The 18631-nt window shown below is 46.9% G+C and overlaps 2 protein-coding genes across 3 annotated transcripts; one reads left to right on the plus strand and one right to left on the minus strand.

Moving 5' to 3' along the window:
- Positions 1-947: 947 nt before the first annotated feature.
- On the plus strand, positions 948-2716 carry cox20 (cytochrome c oxidase assembly factor COX20). Of its 2 annotated transcripts, none has more exons than XM_079729595.1 (4): positions 948-1084; positions 1695-1806; positions 2082-2145; positions 2246-2716. In XM_079729595.1, exons 1-4 carry the CDS (start codon positions 1049-1051, stop codon positions 2442-2444), a joined length of 411 nt encoding a protein of 136 aa, XP_079585721.1. In that variant the 5' UTR covers positions 948-1048; the 3' UTR covers positions 2445-2716. The 2 variants fall into 2 exon arrangements, with proteins under 2 accessions (XP_079585721.1, XP_079585722.1); XM_079729596.1 differs by lacking the exon at positions 948-1084 and adding an exon at positions 1299-1559.
- A 42-nt stretch (positions 2717-2758) lies between these two features.
- LOC307070888 (high-affinity choline transporter 1-like) lies at positions 2759-17659 on the minus strand. The gene is made up of 8 exons (XM_079729594.1): positions 17196-17659; positions 15114-15227; positions 7818-7973; positions 7224-7372; positions 6890-7033; positions 6586-6739; positions 6257-6474; positions 2759-5367 (listed from the first exon to the last, which is right to left on the minus strand). The coding sequence occupies exons 1-8, from the start codon at positions 17377-17379 to the stop codon at positions 4822-4824; spliced, it is 1665 nt and encodes a 554-aa protein (XP_079585720.1). The 5' UTR covers positions 17380-17659; the 3' UTR covers positions 2759-4821.
- Positions 17660-18631: the final 972 nt, after the last annotated feature.

The raw sequence follows: 18631 nt of genomic DNA on the forward strand, positions 1-18631 counted from the left end.
TCCTACACTGCCCCAAATTCAAAAATGTCCGCGAAATATACTTTAGCAAATTCGGCCAAAAACACCCACATTTTATAAACTCCCATGTTGACCAACTACAAATATTAATGGGAGAGAGAAAAGAGAGCTCCGGCCTCGCAGGACAGTTTATTTCAGCATGCCACAAAATGAGAGGATGACATTCTACACCAGGCCTCACTGTTTGATTGATTACTGATTATTAGTAACCTAGAATGCGTTTTATGTAGCTTTTCATTTCATTAATTTAATGACTTCTTTTTTTTCTATATGTACATATGTACATCTGTATGTTATGTTATATTGTAACAGGTTGATATATGTACATATTATTCTGACGTTCTCTATTGTTATTAGATGTAATATTTGTAATACTGTAATGCTTTGGCAACACTGTTTGGTTTACCAATAGTCATGCCAATAAAGCTTTTTGAATTGAATTGAGAGAGAGAGAGAGAGAGAGAGAGAGAGAGAGAGAGAGAGAGAGAGAGAGAGAGAGAGAGAGAAAGAGAGAGAGAGAGAGAGAACGAGCGAGAGAAAGAGAGATTAAAATCTGTGTCCGTAGAGACAAAATGATTTAGTCTGGGAAAAAACATCTTGTTTGACTAAGTCATCAAACACACACACAACCCTCCTCCACCCTCTGCTCCCTCTCCTCAACCAACTCCTCCCTCTCCAGGACCTATTCCTTCTCTCTCTCTCTCTCTCTCTCTCTCTCGCTCTCTCTCTCTCTCTCTCTCTCTCTCTCTCTCTCTCTAGTTTTTAGTCTCTAGTTTGGTTTAAGGGTTAGTTGGTTAGTCAATGGTTAGTGTTGGTTAGAGTTAACATCAGGTTGGAAACTCGGAACTAATTCGCGAAGAGCTTCAGGTTCCAACACGGTGAACTATATCGGACGGACCGGTCGGCGGATCTATGCGCTGTCACAACAGAGCATGCGCCGAATGCCCTCTGGTTCAGAACTGGCTGTCTATAATATATATATATATATATATAATATATGTATATAATATACTTAACCCCTTAAACGCGTATGATAATGGCTGGAGAAGAGGAGGATAGGCAGAAGGTACGTTAAAATAATATCAATATTACAATTTGTTAGTGTTTATTTTGGGCTGGGCAAGGTCAACGGTAATTGATACTTTGTTATGGTATGTTGTGTTATGTTGTGTTATGTTGACATGGTCTATTTAGCTCTTCATATTCTGAGCCTCGATACATAACGCCGTCAGAGTGCTAAGCTAAGCTAACTAGTAGGAGGGGACTGGAACATCCGGCCTGTGTCCTTCAAAATAATGTTCCTCCGTGATAACCCTAACGCCGACTGTAGGGTGCTCCCCTCAAAAATAAAGGTCCTCCATTATAACCCTACTTTAGGCTGCATCCCTCCAAAATACAGCTCCTCCATAATAACCCTACCGCCTACTGTAGGCTGCGACCCTCCCTGCTCAACCGGGGATACTAGTCGAAATGGATGTACATTTATAGTATAAGTATTTGTACAATACCGTATATATATTTACAATGTGACATGTATTAAGGTAAGTATTGAGTAATTAATTTATCATATTATCATGTGTATTTTTTAATGTGTGTTTGTGTGTATGTATATATATGTGTGTGTGATTGTGTGTGTGTGTGTGTGTGTGTGTGTGTGTGTGTAACCCTCATGGCAGGGCTTCCGGATGCTGGGTATCCTGGATGTGAAGACCCCCTGCGCCAGAGAGGCGGTGCTTCACGGGGCGGGGGGGGCCATGGTCTCCGGCCTCATTCACTTCCTCACCACCAGTAAGCCTCCGTCAACACGACTAACTCATCAGTATTACTATACACCAATCTATTGATATTACTTAGTACAATAAATAATATCATATAACTTACATAAATAGATATGTAGGTATAGATGTATGTGTATATAGAGGGATATATGTGTATATAGATATATATTAGATATATCTGTATATATATATATCTATATATATATATGTGTATATAGATATACGTATCTATATGTATATAAATATGTGTATATAGATAAAAATGTTTATGTCGTCTGTTGGCAGGTCGAGTGCGCCGCTCGTTTGACGTTGGTTTCGCTGGTTTCATGCTCACTACGCTGGGATCCTGGTGAGGGTCCTCGATACACACCCCGCTCCTCACTTCAATATGTTTACTGTGTGTTCAGTGTCTGCAGTTAGGTGTGTGTCCGTCTGTCTGGCTGTCCCAGGTGGTACTGCAGGACCGGTCGGGCTCGGCTGCTCGTCCAGCAGAGAGTCCTGCAGGATGGACTCAAGAACAAGGTGGCCTTCGAAGGAACCAGCAGGGACCCAGACACCAAGACCGCCAGAGATCCGGACCAGCTGGGACCCCCAGAGACCCTCCGAGTCCCTGACCAGCAGGGACCAAGAAACCCCCCAGGACCCTGACCAGCTCCGCCCCCCAGAGACCAATACCCCCCAAGACCAAGACCCCAAGAGACCCTGGCAAGCAGGGACCCAGAGACCCTGACCAACTGGGACCCAGAGACCCCCCCGGACACTGACCAGCTGGGACCCAGAGACAAAGCCCCCTGGGACCCTTCTGGACTTGGTCTCTACCTTATTGACCGAAGGAACAGACCCAGTCCAGTAGTGACAGATCCAGTCCAGAAGGGACAGACAGACTTGTTGGAGGTGCCCTCCATGAATTACAGTATATTTAAATATTAAAACATTCAGGATGTATGGAAAATGATTTATTGTCTTTTTATTTATTGTTCCATTTTTATTGAACGTCGCTCTCACCAGGTAACCCGAGTATTTAGGGCATCGCGTTACCGGGCAAAACAAATGAGTTGTACTATTGTCGTTGTGGATTTCAGTTTCATATAAAAGTATACAAAAACGCCCTTAAAAGTCCTCCTCTTCGAAGCAACAAGGTACCAGTAGAAAATGAAAATGAAATGTATTTTAAAGTAATCTGTAGAGCGAAGGCACTGCACGCTGTCGTACCAAACACAGGGGGGATGGAGCGCTCATCTGGTCCAGAGTCCTGCTCCGATCCAGCAGAACCTCTGATCCAGAAGAATCTCTGATCCAGAGTCCTGCTAAAATCCAGCAGAACCTCTGGTCCAGAGTCCTAGAATCCATTAGAACCTCTGGTCCAGAGTCCTAGAATCCAGAAGAACCTCTGATCCAGAGTCCTGCTACGATCCAGCAGAACCTCTGATCCAGAGTCCCTGGAATCCAGCAGAACCTTTGGTCAAGAGTCCCTGGAATCCAGCATAACCTCTGATCCAGAGTCCTTCCAGAATACAGCAGAACCTCTGATCCAGCAGAACCTCTGGTCCAGAGTCCTAAAATCCAGCAGAACCTCTAATCCAGCAGAACCTCTGGTCCAGAGTCCTAAAATCCAGCAGAACCTCTGGTCCAGATTCCTGCTCCGGTCAAGCAGAACATCCCAGGGAGACGGCTCAGAGACGAGGCCAGGGACCAACATGGAGGGCTGAGGATGGCCCTTCCACAGGATTCTAATCAGTATTTCCACAAGGTAAGGATTAGGGCCACATGGGTAATTTATTTTTGAGTTTGAGTCAAGACTAAAGTCTGAATTACAGGTAGGGTACCTGCAAGAAACCAAGTCCAGTGAGTCATTTAGGGACATACCGGAGGGGAACCCCACACTCCATGGTCCCCCAACACTTTATTTTAAGTCTGACTTGAAACTGAACTCAAAATGAGAAATCAAATGTGGCCATAATTCTCTTCCGTAGAAACCTTTATGTACACACTAAAGTTTCTGAGGTTAGGCTGACTTTGTGTTTGCTAATTAAGTGTTTACAGGCACAAACAGGAAGTGAATGAAAGTGAAACGCCTGTTAACCCAGACTAGAGCTTGTCTGACTAGAGGTTAAACTAACCCAGACTAGAGTTCGTCTGACTAGAGGTTAAAATAACCCAGACTAGAGCTCGACTGACTAGAGGTTAAACTAACCCAGACTAGAGCTTGTCTGACTAGAGGTTGAACTAACCTAGACTAGAGCTCGTCTGACTAGAGGTTAAACTAACCCAGAGTAGAGTTCGTCTGACTAAAGGTTAAACTAACCCAGACTAGAGCTTGTCTGACTAGAGGTTGAACTAACCTAGACTAGAGCTCGTCTGACTAGAGGTTAAACTAACCCAGAGTAGAGTTCGTCTGACTAAAGGTTAAACTAACCCAGACTAGAGCTCGTCTGACTAGAGGTTAAACTAACCCAGACTAGAGCTCGTCTGACTAGAGGTTAAACTAACCCAGATCTAAGCTTGTGTGACTAGAGGTTAAACAAACCAGAATTTAGCTCTTCTGACTAGAGGTTAAGATAACCCAGACTTGAGCTCGTCTGACTAGAGGTTAACATAGCACAGGTTTGAGGTCATGTGAAAAGAGGTTAAACTAACCCAGACTTGAGCTCTTCTGACTAGAGGTTAAAATGAACCAGACATAAGGTCGTCTGACTAGAGGTTAAACTAACCCAGGTTTGAGCTTGTCTAACTAGGTTAAGATAAACCAGACTAGAGCTTGTCTGACTAGAGGTTAAACTAACCCAGACTAGAGCTCGTCTGACTAGAGGTTAAACTAACCCAGACTAGAGCTCGTCTGACTAGAGGTTAACTAACCCAGATTTGAGCTTGTCTAACTAGAGGTTAAACTAGCGTCTGATGTGAGACGGGGGAGCAGCCAGCGTTCTCCAGTTGGGGGTTTGGTGTTTGTTTGGCAGCGTGCGAGTACCTTCAAATGTGGATTCTAACAGGTGGACTCTAACAAGTGGAATCTAACATGTGCACTCTAACATGTGGAATCTAACATAGGTTCAGAAACTTCGGAGGCTTCATGCTCCAAGGCCTTGGTGCTGAGGTCCTCCCCCGGGACTTTGGCGGCCCCTGGTGGCTGTTTGCGATGGACGTTGAAGACATCACAGCAGGCAGGCAGAAGGCCAGCATTGAACAGCCGGGAGGCCAGCCAGGAGAAGGACAAGATGGCAGCCAGAGACGACAGCATGCAGATGGTCCTTATGGGGGAGTACTGAACATACACACCATCCACCAGAGTGCATCCTGGGAAATGGATGACTGGTTGAATCCCCAGCAGGGGCTCCCCACACAACAGCCTCAGCAGCACCCCCGTGAAACAGCCCAACACAGCCCCGTAACCGTTGGATATGCTGAAGAACAGCACGCAGATGAGCTGGGGCAACATGAAGGTGTAGGTGAGGTCGGACCTCAGCATCCACATGAGCAGAACACTGCTGTCCTGGAAGGTGAGGGCCGTCCCAAGCAGGCCCACCAGCACCACCGATGCCCGGATCACCAGCTGGACCTCCCTATCCGAGGCCTGGGGAAACACACGTGTCTGGGCTTGTATCGAGGTCTACACGCTAGTCTAGTGTATCGCGATCTACACGCTAGTCTGATGTATCAAGGTCTACACGCTAGTCAGGTGTATCAAGATCTACACGCTAGTCTGGTGTATCAAGGTCTACACACTAGTCTGATGTATCAAGGTCTACACGCTAGTCTGGTGTATCAAGGTCTACATGCTAGTCTGGTGTATCAAGGTCTACAGACTAGTCTGGTGTATCAAGGTTTGCACGCTAGTCTGGTGTATCAAGGTCGACACGCTAGTCTGGTGTATCAAGGTCTCCAAGCTAGTCTGCTGTTCTGAGGTGTACACGCTAGTCTGGTGTATCAACGTCTACACGCTAGTCTGCTGTTCTGAGGTGTACACGCTAGTCTGGTGTATCAAGGTCTACACGCTAGTCTGGTGTATCAAGGTTTACACGCTAGTCTGGTGTATCAAGGTCGACACGCTAGTCTGGTGTATCAAGGTCGACACGCTAGTCTGCTGTTCTGAGGTGTACACGCTAGTCTGGTCTATCAAGGTTTACACGCTAGTCTGGTGTATCAAGGTCTACGTGCTAGTCTGGTGTATCGAGGTCTACACGCTAGTCTGGTGTACCAAAGTCTACACTAGTCTGGTGTATCAAGCTCTACACGCTAGTCTGGTGTATCAAGGTCTACACGCTAGTCTGGTGTATCAAGTCTACACACTAGTCTGGTGTATCAAGGTCTACACTAGTCTGGTGTATCAAGGTCTACAGTAGTCTGGTGTGTCGTGGTCTACACTTGTCTTGTGTTTCAAGGTCTACACGCTAGTCTGGTGTATTGAGGTCTACACTAGTCTGGTGTATCGAGGTCTGGTCTGGTGTATAATGGTGGGTTACCTGTGTTCTCAGGATGTTCTTGTAGATGCTTGAGGAGAAGATGGAGGCAGCAGACAGCAAGGCAGAGTCGGTGGACGACATCACAGCCGCCGCCACAGCGCCAATGCCGATGATAGAGATGTAGGAGGGGGTGAGGTAGCTCAGGGCGATGGGCAGGATCATACCTGTCTGTCCACGCTCGTAAGGAGACGGAGAACCATAGGCAGTCAAGTTCCAGTCTGCGGATCAAAGGAAAGACAGGTTGAGAGACAGACAGAGAGAGACAGACAGGGAGAGAGAGGCCGGTGGTGGTTTGTGGGGTTGATGGTGTTAGTGGTGGTCAGTGGTACCTGTAGAAGCCGCCACAGCTCCCAGTAGGATGGGGGGGATGCCCAGAGTGGGGACGATGAAGGCGGCGGCGAAGCAGCAGGTCTTAGCAGTCGCTGATGAAGACGCTGACAACGTTCTCTGGTGGAAGTTCTGCAGACCCAGGTTACCTAAGCCCTGGACAACCAAACCCATCAGACAGACAGATCTAGCTACATAGCAGATATAACCATCATGTGGAAGGTCTCAGTATATGTTTTTACTATATATATATATATATATATATATATATATATATATATATATATATATATATATATATCTTACCAGCAGCAGGAAGTTGTCTATCCACAGCCACACCCCCCCTGAGTCCAGAGTGCCCACCCAGGGGGGCTGGAAGGAGTTGTTGTATGCCGTCACCGTGATGTCAGCAGTGGCTGGGCTCATCATAGCGAACGGGACGCACAGCCACTGTGGACAGTGACGGGAGGTTAGCAAACCATAGGTTAAAGGTTAACCCTGTAGGTTTTAACAGGTTAACAAATACACAAATACTTTCTAATAAAAAAAATATGAGTACCTGTGTGTGTGTGTGTGTGTGTGTGTGTGTCTGTATGTGGTTGTGTCTGTGTGCATTTGCATGCGTGCGTGCATTGGTCACCAGGCTGATGAAGATGAGGACAAGCTGGATGACGTCGGTGTAGGCCACTGAGTACAGCCCTCCCAGCAGTGTGTAGCTGATCGCCACGGCAGCACTGATCCAGATACTGACGCTGTAGGACAGGTCCAGGATCACCGACATGGTGACACCTGCACACACGCACACACACACACACACACACACACACACACACTGAGTACTGGTCCAGGATCACAAACCAGTGACACCTGCACACACACACACTATGAACAGACACCAGAACACACACACTGTGAACACACTATGAACACAAACACTATGGACACACAGTATGAACACACACACCAGCACACACACATTATGAACACACACACACACACACATACACTAAGAATACACACACACACACTATGAACACACACACTATGAACAAACACACATGCTATGAACACATACACACACACACACACACACACACTATGAACACACACACTATGAACACAACCACTATGAACACACACACTTTTTACACAACCACTATGAACAAACACACTATGAACACACACACTATGAACATACACACACACAATGAAAACACACACTAGGGGGTCGTACCCAAACCGATCAGGGTCCCTGCGACCCACATGACCTCTGAGGCCAGCGCCGCAACAGCCAGCGTTGCCGTGGTAACGCTGCCATACTTGATGTGGAAAGGATCCATCATCGTGACGTAACGGTTGTCTCTCATTGGGCCGGCGAAGAACACGCCACCTTCAATACAAACACACAAATACATTAGTACAGAACATGCCCCCTTCAATACAAACACACAAATTCATTAGTACAGAACACGCCCCCTTCAATACAAACACACAAATAGATTAGTACAGAACACGCCCCCTTCAATACAAACATGTACAACTTAGTACATGTTTACGCCCCCTTCAATGCAAACATGAACAACTTAGTACAGAACACGCCCCCTTTAATACAAAAATGAATAACTCAGTACAGAACACGCCCCCTTGAATACAAACACACAAACACATTATACAGAACATACGCCCTTCAATACAAACACAAAAATATATTAATACAGAACACGCCCCCTTTAATATATGAATAAACAATGAACATGAATATGAACTATATCCAAATAACGGTATCAGCACACATGGAACTATATCAAAATAAAGGTCTCATACTACCTGCAACTATATCAAAATAAAGGTCTCATAACACCTAGAACTATATCAAAATAAAGGTATAACAACCAAAACTATATCAAAATAAAGGTATCATAATACCTGGAATTATATAAAAATAAAGGTCTCAGAAGCCTTATGAGCCCTCATACAAACTAATGTTAGTTTGCCGTATTAACGATAAGTTATTAGTTCTGTTCCATTTATTATGTATTCTGATTATTATTTTTGTTATTGATCCTTAATTTAAAGACAAGGTCACAAAGAGAAGCTACATCCAAAGACAAGTTCACATAGAGCAGCAACATCCAAAGACAAGTTCACATAGAGCAGCAACATCCAAAGACAAGGCACCATAGAGCAGCAACATCCAAAGACAAGTTCACATAGAGCAGCAACATCCAAAGACAAGTTCACATAGAGCAGCAACATAGTGTTCAGACGGTTCAACGTAGCGTTTAGACCAGGGGTGTCCAAACTACGGCCACTTTTGATTGACCCGCAGCACATTTTAAAAATATTATGGTTTTTTTTCTTTTTTTTTATTATACTTTTTTTTTTCTTTTTTTTTTGCTTAACTTTATTGCATTTCTGAGTAAACCCACTAGGTGGAGCTATTGTTCGAACAAGTCAGGTGACTCCCCATTACAAGAGCAATCAAAGAAAAAAATTCCCGCCCGTAAGACAAGATGGCAGAACCAAAGAAACGGAAGATCGAAAGTGAGTGCAGAAAATTTCAGCCACGGTGGTAAAATGAATACTTCTTCACAGAAGTCAAGGGGAAGTGTGTCTGTTTAATTTGTAAGGAAAGTGTTGCCGTGATGAAGGATTACAATGTAAGAAGACACTATGAAACTAAACATCAGTGCAGCTACATGTCCTATACTGGTGCCGAGCAACAAATGAAAGTGAAACAGATGGCATCAAGCCTGCAAATTCAACAACAGTTTTTTAACCGGGCCAACAAAACACAAGAAAGTGCCACAATGGCTAGCTATGAGGTAGCAAAACTGATTGCACAACATGTGAAACCTTTCTCCGATGGTGAATTTGTAAAGCAGCGTCTCACAAAAGTTGCTGAAATAATGTGCCCTGAGAAAATGCAGGAATTTAATAATGTTAGCATGTCCAGGAACACAGTTGTGCGGAGAATTGAAGACCTATCAGCAAACGTAAGACACCAAGTGTTGGAAAAAGCCTGTGCTTTGGATTTTTATTCAATTGCATGTGACGAGAGCACAGATGCCACCGACACCACTCAGCTATTGATGTTTTTGAGGGGAGTTGACGACAACTTTTGCACTACGGAGGAGCTGCTTGATCTGAGGAGTTTAAAGGGCACAACAACGGGAACTGACATGTTTGAAGCTGTGTCAGATGCAATTGAGAAGACCGGCCTTAAATGGGACAAGATGTGTGGAGTAACAACTGATGGGGCTCCGGCTATGACAGGCGAGGGTAAAGGAATGGCCTCTTTGGTGTGTGCAAAGGTCAGAGAGTGTGGAGGCGCCGCTGTTATGCAATAATGTATCGTCTGTAATGCACTGTATCGTCCACCAGGAAGCCCTCTGTGCCAAGACAGTCCAGCTCTGCGATGTGATGAACACGGTTGTGAAAACCGTCAACATTATTAGAGCATGAGGGCTCTACCACAGAGAATTCCAAGCTTTCCTGTCTGATGTAGAGTCTGAATACAGGGACCTACTCTACCATTCGGAAGTGCAATGGCTTAGTCGCGGCGCCGTGCTGAAGCGGTTTTATTCACTGAGGTCGGAAATCGACCAGTTTTTGAAAGAGAAGGACCGACCTCTTCCTGAGCTGAATGACCCTCTTTGGTTGGCAGACCTGGCTTTTTTAGTCTATGTTACAGCCCATCTCAACACACTGAACAAGAGCCTACAAGGAAAAGACCAACTTGTGCCACAACTGTATGCGCACATGAAATCATTCTGTGTCAAGCTCCGTCTCTTTGAGACACAACTACGTAACTTCAATGTTGCGCATTTCCCCACGCTGTCAGAAATCAATGCTGCTTTTCTAGAGGCAAATATTTCTGCTAAAAAGGATAAATACGTGTCTGTGATCGCCTTCCTCATAACAGAGTTCAGTCGGCGTTTCCAAGATTTTTCTAACATTGAAAAAGAAATAAAGCTGTTCTCGACTCCCTTCCTGATGGCCGCAGAAGATGTGCAAGAGAGTCTGCAGATGGAACTGATCGAAATGCAGTGTGATGACCATCTGAAGAATCAGCACCAGCTTCTCTCCCTACCCAATATGTTCTCTCCCTACCCATATGTTGAGCCTGTTCGGCTCAACATATATATGTGAGCAAACATTTTCTCTTTTATCCCTGAACAAAAGCCGATTGAGAAGCATAACAGACACAGACAGAAAAGCCCTGATTTAACTGGTTAAAAATAATAAATACGTCATCTATAAACAAAGATATAAATGCATTAAGTTATTGTGGTTTCAAATGGTTAAAAATGTGTTATTTTTGCAAAGTGGCCCGGCCCTTCGTAGATTTTTTTGTATGTGGCCCTCAGTGAAAAAAGTTTGGACACCCCTGGTTTAGACGGTTTAAAGTAGCGTTCAGACGTTTAAACTTGTTATTCAGACGGTTTAACGTAGCGTTTAGACGATTTGAAGGTCCCATGGCATGAAAATCTCACTTTATGAGGTTTTCTTACATAAATATGAGTTAAAACTTGCGTTCGTTGACGTAAAACGAGCACTAGTTGTTCTGCTTGCCGTTGAAAAAACGGAGGCTCAAGCGCGCTGATTTGGAATGTGGTCCCTTATGTCGTCATAAAGGATCTAGGCTCCTCCCCTTTCTCTGCCTTGCCCGCCCAGAGAATTTGGCCAGCCAATGAGACACGACAGTGCGAGCGCCACATGTGTGTGTGTGTGTGTGTGATTACACACACTGTAACGCAAGTGTTTGCGGTTGGTGTTATGGCGCATAACAGGTCGGTTCTTCGACATCTCTTGTATTTCCACAACTAGACTGTAGTTGGGGTTATCTCAGCCATGGTTGAGAAGGAATTGGGGAAAAGGAACTTTGGCTTTGATTCCCTGAAGTACATGAACTGCGACATGCTGCCTGCCGCCGGTTGCCGCGAGGCACCACCGCCGCGAAGCACCACTGCCCGGCAGCGGGCAGCCTGCAGCAGGCAGCACGCGGTTCAGTCTACTTCAGATTGATGTGGAAGTGGAAGAACCAGAGACGTCGGAGAACCCGACGAAGTCGTTTTTGATTCATAATATCGTCTGGAGGCGCACACAGATTTTGGCTGTGATAATATGTATTATATGATATAGATATCTATGTATTACATGACATTATTTAGATATAGAGCTCCAGGACTGTAACGCAAGTGTTGTACACTACCTTGTTATTTGGATAACCGTTCTGCTGTTGGTGTTATGGCGCATAACACATCAGACTCTCGTCTCTTGTATTTCCACAACGAGACTCGTAGTGGGGGTTATCTCAGCCATGGTTGAGAATGAATTGGGGGAAAGGAACTTTGGCTTTGACTCCCTGAAGTACATGGACCACGACATGGAGGAGAAAGGGATTGTTGGCCGCAAATTTCTCCAGCTTGAGCCCCGCTTCCCGCTGCCGAGGGACCACCGCATTGGCGCTGCAGGAGGCGGTGGTGCCTAAGCGAGCGCTGACCGCTGCCGAGGCGATGGTCCCTCGGCAGCGAGGCTCCGGCGGGAGACAATCGCGGTCAACAATCGCGGGTAACAATCCCTTTCTCTTCCATGTCATGGTTCAGTCTACTTCAGATTGATGTGGACGTGGAAGAAAGATGTCGGAGAACCCGACGCGGTCGTTTGAGATTCATAATATCGTCTGGTGGCTCACACAGCTTTTGGCCATGATAATATATATTATATGATTTAGATATCTATGTATAATATGATATTATTTAGATGTAGAGCCCCAGGGCTCCCGTGTGTTCTAGAATATTTACAGAACACGGCTAAAGGCTGTGTGTGCCTCGCCATTGCGATACATCTGATACACACTGTAAACAGAGCACCTGGTACCGTGGCTGCAAGCTGCTCAGGGCCACACCCCCACCCTCCTCCTTCACCCGCCTCTCTCCTCCTCATTTGCATTAAAGCTACAGACACCGAAACGGCGCATTTGGGGAAAGCTAAATGTATGACTGGCTCGTAGTGGCTGTAATTCTGCACCACGGCTGAATTTCGGGAACGTCTTCAAATACTGTGTTTGGGGCCAACTAAAGCATCCATAAAGTAGCATGCCATGGGACCTTTAACGTAGTGTTCAGACAGTTTAACGTGGCGTTGGTCGGTTAAATGTAGCGTTCGGACGGTTTAAAGTAGCGTTTAGACGGGGTCATCCCTATGTTCCCCAGGTCCTATGTTCCCCGGGTGCAAAGGGTTAGGGTCAGGTTTAGGGTAGGACCCGGGGAACATAGGACCTGGGTAACATAGGACCCTGGGAACATAGATACGCTCCCGTTTAGACAGTTTAACGTAGCGTTCAGACGGTTTGACGTAGCATTCAGACGGTTTAATGTAGCGTTCAGACGGTTTAACGTAGTGTTCAGACGGTTTAACGTAGCGTTCAGATGGTTTAACATAGCGTTCAGGTATAACGTGGTATTCAGACGGTATAACGTAGCATTCAGACGGTTTAACGTAGCGTTCAGACGGTTTAACCTGGCGTTCAGACGGTTTAACGTAGCGTTCAGACGGTTTAACGTAGCGTTCAGGTATAACGTGGTATTCAGACGGTATAACATAGCATTCAGATGGTTTAACGTAGCGTTCAGACGGTTTAACCTGGCGTTCAGACGGTTTAACGTAGAGTTCAGACGGTTTAACGTAGCGTTCAGACGGTTGAACGCGGTGTTCAGATGGTTTAACGTGCCGTTTGCAGCTTATTCTGTGTGTGTGGGCAGAAGGAGAGAGGGTTCCACCAGCTGGGCCCCGGGGGACTGTAGAGGAATGCGATTAGCGGTCCAGTGTGGTCGTTGCTGGTATGATAAGAGGCTTGAGATATAAGCAGGTCCTTTCCCCAACAATGCCTTGACAACAAATACCAACGTACACTGGAACAGGAATTCTAAATGAACCTCTATTGAACCTCAAACTCATTGGGTTCATTTGTCTCTTCCCTGGTAAGTCAAAATATATCCAACCTATCAACGGTGACTCATCCCCCCAGGGATGGTAGTTACAGGGTTAGTTTACAGGGTTAGGGTTAGTTTACAGGGCTAGTTTACAGGGTTAGGGTTAGTTTACAGGGTTGTTTTACAGGGTTAGGGTTAGTTTACAGGGTTATTTTACAGGGTTAGGGTGAGTTTAGAGGGTAGGTTTACAGGGGTGGTTGTCATGGCGGTGGTTGTCATAAGACCCGTTGGTTCTCAAGGGGCCCGTTGGTTGTCATGGGGCCCGGTGGTTGACATGGGCCCCGGTGGTTGTCATGGCGCTGCCAGGTGTTGTGTGTCACGGGGCCCCGTTGGTTGTCATGGCACTGCCAGGTGTTGTGTGTCAAGGGGCCCTGATGATTGTCATGACGCTGCCAGGTGTTGTGTGTCACGGGGCCCCGGTGGTTGTCATGGCACTGCCAGCTGTTGTGTGTCTAATCCCGGAGGGCAGATGACGTCCGGCCGTCGGAATGACACGAGGACAATGAGAGAATTCCCGAGGCCGACTATAAGCGGAGCCTCCTGACCCGCCTCGTCGGGGTGACAAGGGAGAGTCGACAGGGGGGAGTCGACAGGGGGGAGTCGACAGGGGGGAGTCGACAGGGCCGCCACCGCCTCCTACTCCTCCTCCTCTCTCCTCTCTGCTCAGAGGGCGCTGTGAAACACAACACCTCCTCTCCGCTGGCTGCTAGCTGATACCTCCGCGTCTCGCTGGCCAAGAGAGGATTCATTCTCCTCTCTGCCCTACCTTCACTTGCTCTCCTCCCCCAGGAGCCCTGCTGTATGAGGGTCACCGCCGTCCACCTGGTTAGCCCTGGTTAGCCCTGGTTAGCTCTGGTCATTCCTAGTTAGCCCTGGTTAGCCCTGGTTAGCTCTGGTTAGCTCTGGTCATTCCTGGTTAGCCCTGGTTAGCCCTGGTCAGCCCTGGTTAGCTCTTGTTGTCCCTGGTTGGTCCTGGTCAGCCTGTCTGCTGTCTGTTCCACCCTGACCTCTATTCTGTGTGTCTTTGACCTTCAGACGTTAGCTCTCCACTGTCAACATGAGTCCGGTTCAAAGGAGGCACCAGGCAGAGAAAGCACAAACAGGTGCAGAGATGTTTGGAGACCGAGAAGGCGTGTTTTGATGTACACAGAGATAAATACGCACAAAGATACACACACACTTTATGTACAGGTCTGTAGATGCAGTGTGAACCGTGTGTGTGTACATGTGTATGCGTGCAGCAGTGTGTGTACACGTGTGTGCGTGCAGCATTTTGTGTGTGTACAGGTGTGTTCGTGTGGCAGCGTGTGTGTGTACAGGTGTGTACATGCAGCAGCGTGTGTGTGTACAGGTGTGTACATGCGGCAGCGTGTGTGTTTACAGGTGTGTTCGTGTGGCAGCGTGTGTGTGTACAGGTGTGTACATGCGGCAGCGTGTGGTTGTACAGGTGTGTTCGTGCGGCAGCGTGTGTGTGTACAGGTGTGTGCGTGCAGTGTGTGTGGGTGAACAGGTGTGTGCTTGTGTCAACGTACCGACGAGGAAGCAGAGCGTTGCGGTGACAGGCATCACAGCCCAGATAAGCCCCATGGACGGGTTGTAGACTGCCTCCGCCGTTCCCACGATGAAGCCCCCCCCCACCCAGGTGGCTGAGAGACACACACACACGTTAAAGAAGGAGTTGCATATGGTACCTTGTATTGCATAGCAATGGATTTGTACCATAACTTCGTAGAAAGGTTAGTGTGTTGTAGTGTAGGGCTAGTGTGTTCTAGGGTTAGTGTGTTCTAGGGTTAGTGTGTTCTAGGGTTAGTGTGTTGTAGTGTAGGGTTAGTGTGTTGTAGGGTTAGTGTGTTCTAGGGTTAGTGTGTTGTAGGGTTAGTGTGTTGTAGGTTTAGTGTGTTGTAGGGTTAGTGTGTTGTAGGTTTAGTGTGTTCTAGGGTTAGTGTGTTCTAGGGTTAGTGTGTTGTAGGGTTAGTGTGTTGTAGGGTTAGTGTGTTCTAGGGTTAGTGTGTTCTAGGGTTAGTGTGTTCTAGGGTTAGTGTGTTGTAGTGTAGGGTTAGTGTGTTCTAGGGTTAGTGTGTTGTAGGTTTAGTGTGTTCTAGGGTTAGTGTGTTCTAGGGTTAGTGTGTTCTAGGGTAAGTGTGTTCTAGGGTTAGTGTGTTCTAGGGTTAGTGTGTTCTAGGGTTAGTGTGTTCTAGGGTTAGTGTGTTCTAGGGTTAGTGTGTTCTAGGGTTAGCGTGTTCTAGGGTTAGCGTGTTCTAGGGTTAGTGTGTTGTAGGGTTAGTGTGTTCTAGGGTTAGTGTGTTCTAGGGTTAGTGTGTTGTAGGGTTAGTGTGTTCTAGGGTTAGTGTGTTGTAGGGTTAGTGTGTTCTAGGGTTAGTGTGTTCTAGGGTTAGTGTGTTCTAGGGTTAGTGTGTTCTAGGGTTAGTGTGTTGTAGGGTTAGTGTGTTGTAGGGTTAGTGTGTTCTAGGGTTAGTGTGTTCTAGGGTTAGCGTGTTGTAGGGTTAGCGTGTTCTAGGGTTAGCGTGTTCTAGGGTTAGTGTGTTCTAGGGTTAGTGTGTTCTAGGGTTAGTGTGTTGTAGGGTTAGTGTGTTCTAGGGTTAGTGTGTTGTAGGGTTAGTGTGTTGTAGGGTTAGTGTGTTCTAGGGTTAGCGTGTTCTAGGGTTAGTGTGTTCTAGGGTTAGTGTGTTGTAGGGTTAGTGTGTTCTAGGGTTAGCGTGTTCTAGGGTTAGCGTGTTCTAGGGTTGGTGTGTTCTAGGGTTAGTGTGTTGTAGAGTTAGTGTGTTGTAGGGTTAGTGTGTTCTAGGGTTAGTGTGTTCTAGGGTTAGTGTGTTGTAGGGTTAGTGTGTTCTAGGGTTAGCGTGTTCTAGGGTTAGTGTATTGTAGTGTAGGGTTATTGTTCTGTAGTGTAGAGTTAGTGTGTTTTGGGTTAGTGTGTTGTAGTGTAGGGTTATTGTAGTGTAGGGTTAGTGTGTAGTAGTGTAGGGTTAGTGTGTTGTAGTGTAGGGTTATTGTTCTGTAGTGTAGAGTTAGTGTGTTTTGGGTTAGTGTGTAGTAGTGTAGGGTTAGTGTGTAGTAGTGTAGGGTTAGTGTGTTGTAGTGTAGGGTTAGTGTGTTGTAGGGTTAGTGTGTTGTGGGGTTCATTTGTTCTAGAATTATCAACAGTGAATCCGTCGAATATCTAACATAATATACATGAAATATATAACACAATCAAAATGTTCAAAAAATAAATATATTTAAAAAAAAATACGCATCAGATGCGCAGACAAAATTAGGATTTCGCTGAAATCCTTACATGACTCCTCTCCGCCTCTAGCACACACACGCTCTCTCACACATCCACCCACACGCACTCTCTCTCCCACAGACACACGCACGCTCTCTCTATCTCTCTCTCCCTGTCACACACACATACATTCACACGCACGCTCTCACTCACAGACACACGCACGTTCTCTCTCTCACAAACACATGCAGGTTCTCTCTCTCTCACGAACCCACGCACGTTCTCTCTCTCACGAACACACACACGAGATCTCTCTCTCTGACACACACGCGCGCACGCACACACACACACACACAAGCACGCACACAGACACGCAGCCCCTCACCGGTCATGGTGAAGATGCCGACCACCAGACTGATCCCGCGGTTCCCCAGCAGCGTCATCTCCGTCATGTCTCCCCGCGTCTTCTTCGCCTCTCGTCGGGATTTAAAGGAGGCCCAGACTCCGGTCCCGAGGACCAGGAGATAAAATAGGACCATCACGACCACCCCGGCGACGTTCACAGCCATGGCGACCGCAGCATCCGGCTCTCGCTCCGAAATGAGCTCGTCAGTCTGCCGCGTGCATCAGAGCAGAGCTCCTCTGACGCGCGTGACGCTCACTGACGCCCCGCTGAGCGGATTGTGGGAACGACGGCTGGAGTCGTAGCTCGAGCACCAACCCTAAACCACACCTTATTCACTGCGTCTTATCTTAAGAGACGATAGCAGAACAATGCCTTAACGACCTAATACAGGCTGGCACGATGCCGAGCAATTAGGCGGCAACAGATGATACGCAGCCCGGGGCGGCACTAGAAGAGGATGTGAAACCCAGACAATAGGAAACACAGAGCATTACTACGAGATAACAAATACCAGTAGTACAGGCTGCCCTAAATGGCGCACGCTGATTGGAGGTTGATTGAGCGAGCGCGCAGCCGTCCTGATTAATACGGTATGCGACACATTTTCCACACAGCGATTTATTTATAGCGCCCAGTGAGTCTGTCCTTGGCCAAGGATACATGCCGCTAAACCCTGACGACTGCTTACGGCCAATAGGAGAGGAGCGGCCGGCCCTCTGTAAGCCAATAGGAGAGGAGCGACCAGTCCTCTGTAGGCCAATAGGAGAGGAGCGACCGGTCCTCTGTAAGCCAATAGGAGTGGAGCGACCGGTCCTCTGTAAGCCAATAGGAGAGGAGTGACTGATCCTCTGTAAGCCAATAAGAGAGGAGTGACCAGTCCTCTGTAAGCCAATAGGAGAGGAGGGACCTGTCCTATTAAAAACTCTGATCCCAACACATCAAAGAACAAAGGACAAGGTGGCAAAGGAGCATCAAAATCCCAGGCATAGTTACAAACCTTAGAACCATTATACTCCTACTTACAAACCTTAGAACCAATATCCACCCAGTTACAAATTTTACAACCAATATTATCCTAGAATCATTAGACCAATATCCTCCTAGTTACCAAGAACAACACATATCCACTGTAACTGTGATCCAGTGGATCTGTGATCCAGTGTGTCTGTGATCTAGTGTGTTTGTGATCCAGTGTGTATGTGATCCAGTGTGTATGTGATCCAGTGGATCTGTGATCCAGTGTGTCTGTGATCCAGTGTGGATGTGATCCAGTGTGGATGTGATCCAGTGGATCTGTGATCCAGTGTGGATGTGATCCAGCGTCTGTAGACCTAACACGCCGTCAAGGTCCCTCTGCCCGCTCCGTTCCTGCGAGCGCATCGGGCGGTCGGGGGCGGGGTCTTAATCCAGACCAG

Source organism: Pollachius pollachius, assembly GCF_949987615.1.
Source record: "Pollachius pollachius genome assembly, chromosome: 2".
NCBI lineage: Eukaryota > Metazoa > Chordata > Actinopteri > Gadiformes > Gadidae > Pollachius > Pollachius pollachius.

Coding starts and splice junctions, on each gene's coding strand:
- cox20 (XM_079729595.1), top strand. CDS start 1,049: ATGATAATGGCTGGAGAAGAGGAGGATAGGCAGAAG. Junction 1,085..1,694: donor AAGAGGAGGATAGGCAGAAG/GTACGTTAAAAT, acceptor CCCTCATGGCAG/GGCTTCCGGATGCTGGGTAT. Junction 1,807..2,081: donor CATTCACTTCCTCACCACCA/GTAAGCCTCCGT, acceptor GTCTGTTGGCAG/GTCGAGTGCGCCGCTCGTTT.
- LOC307070888 (XM_079729594.1), bottom strand. CDS start 17,379: ATGGCTGTGAACGTCGCCGGGGTGGTCGTGATGGTCCTATTTTATCTC. Junction 7,974..15,113: donor AACGCTCTGCTTCCTCGTCG/GTACGTTGACAC, acceptor TTTGTATTGAAG/GTGGCGTGTTCTTCGCCGGC. Junction 6,740..6,889: donor TAGACAACTTCCTGCTGCTG/GTAAGATATATA, acceptor TTGGTTGTCCAG/GGCTTAGGTAACCTGGGTCT.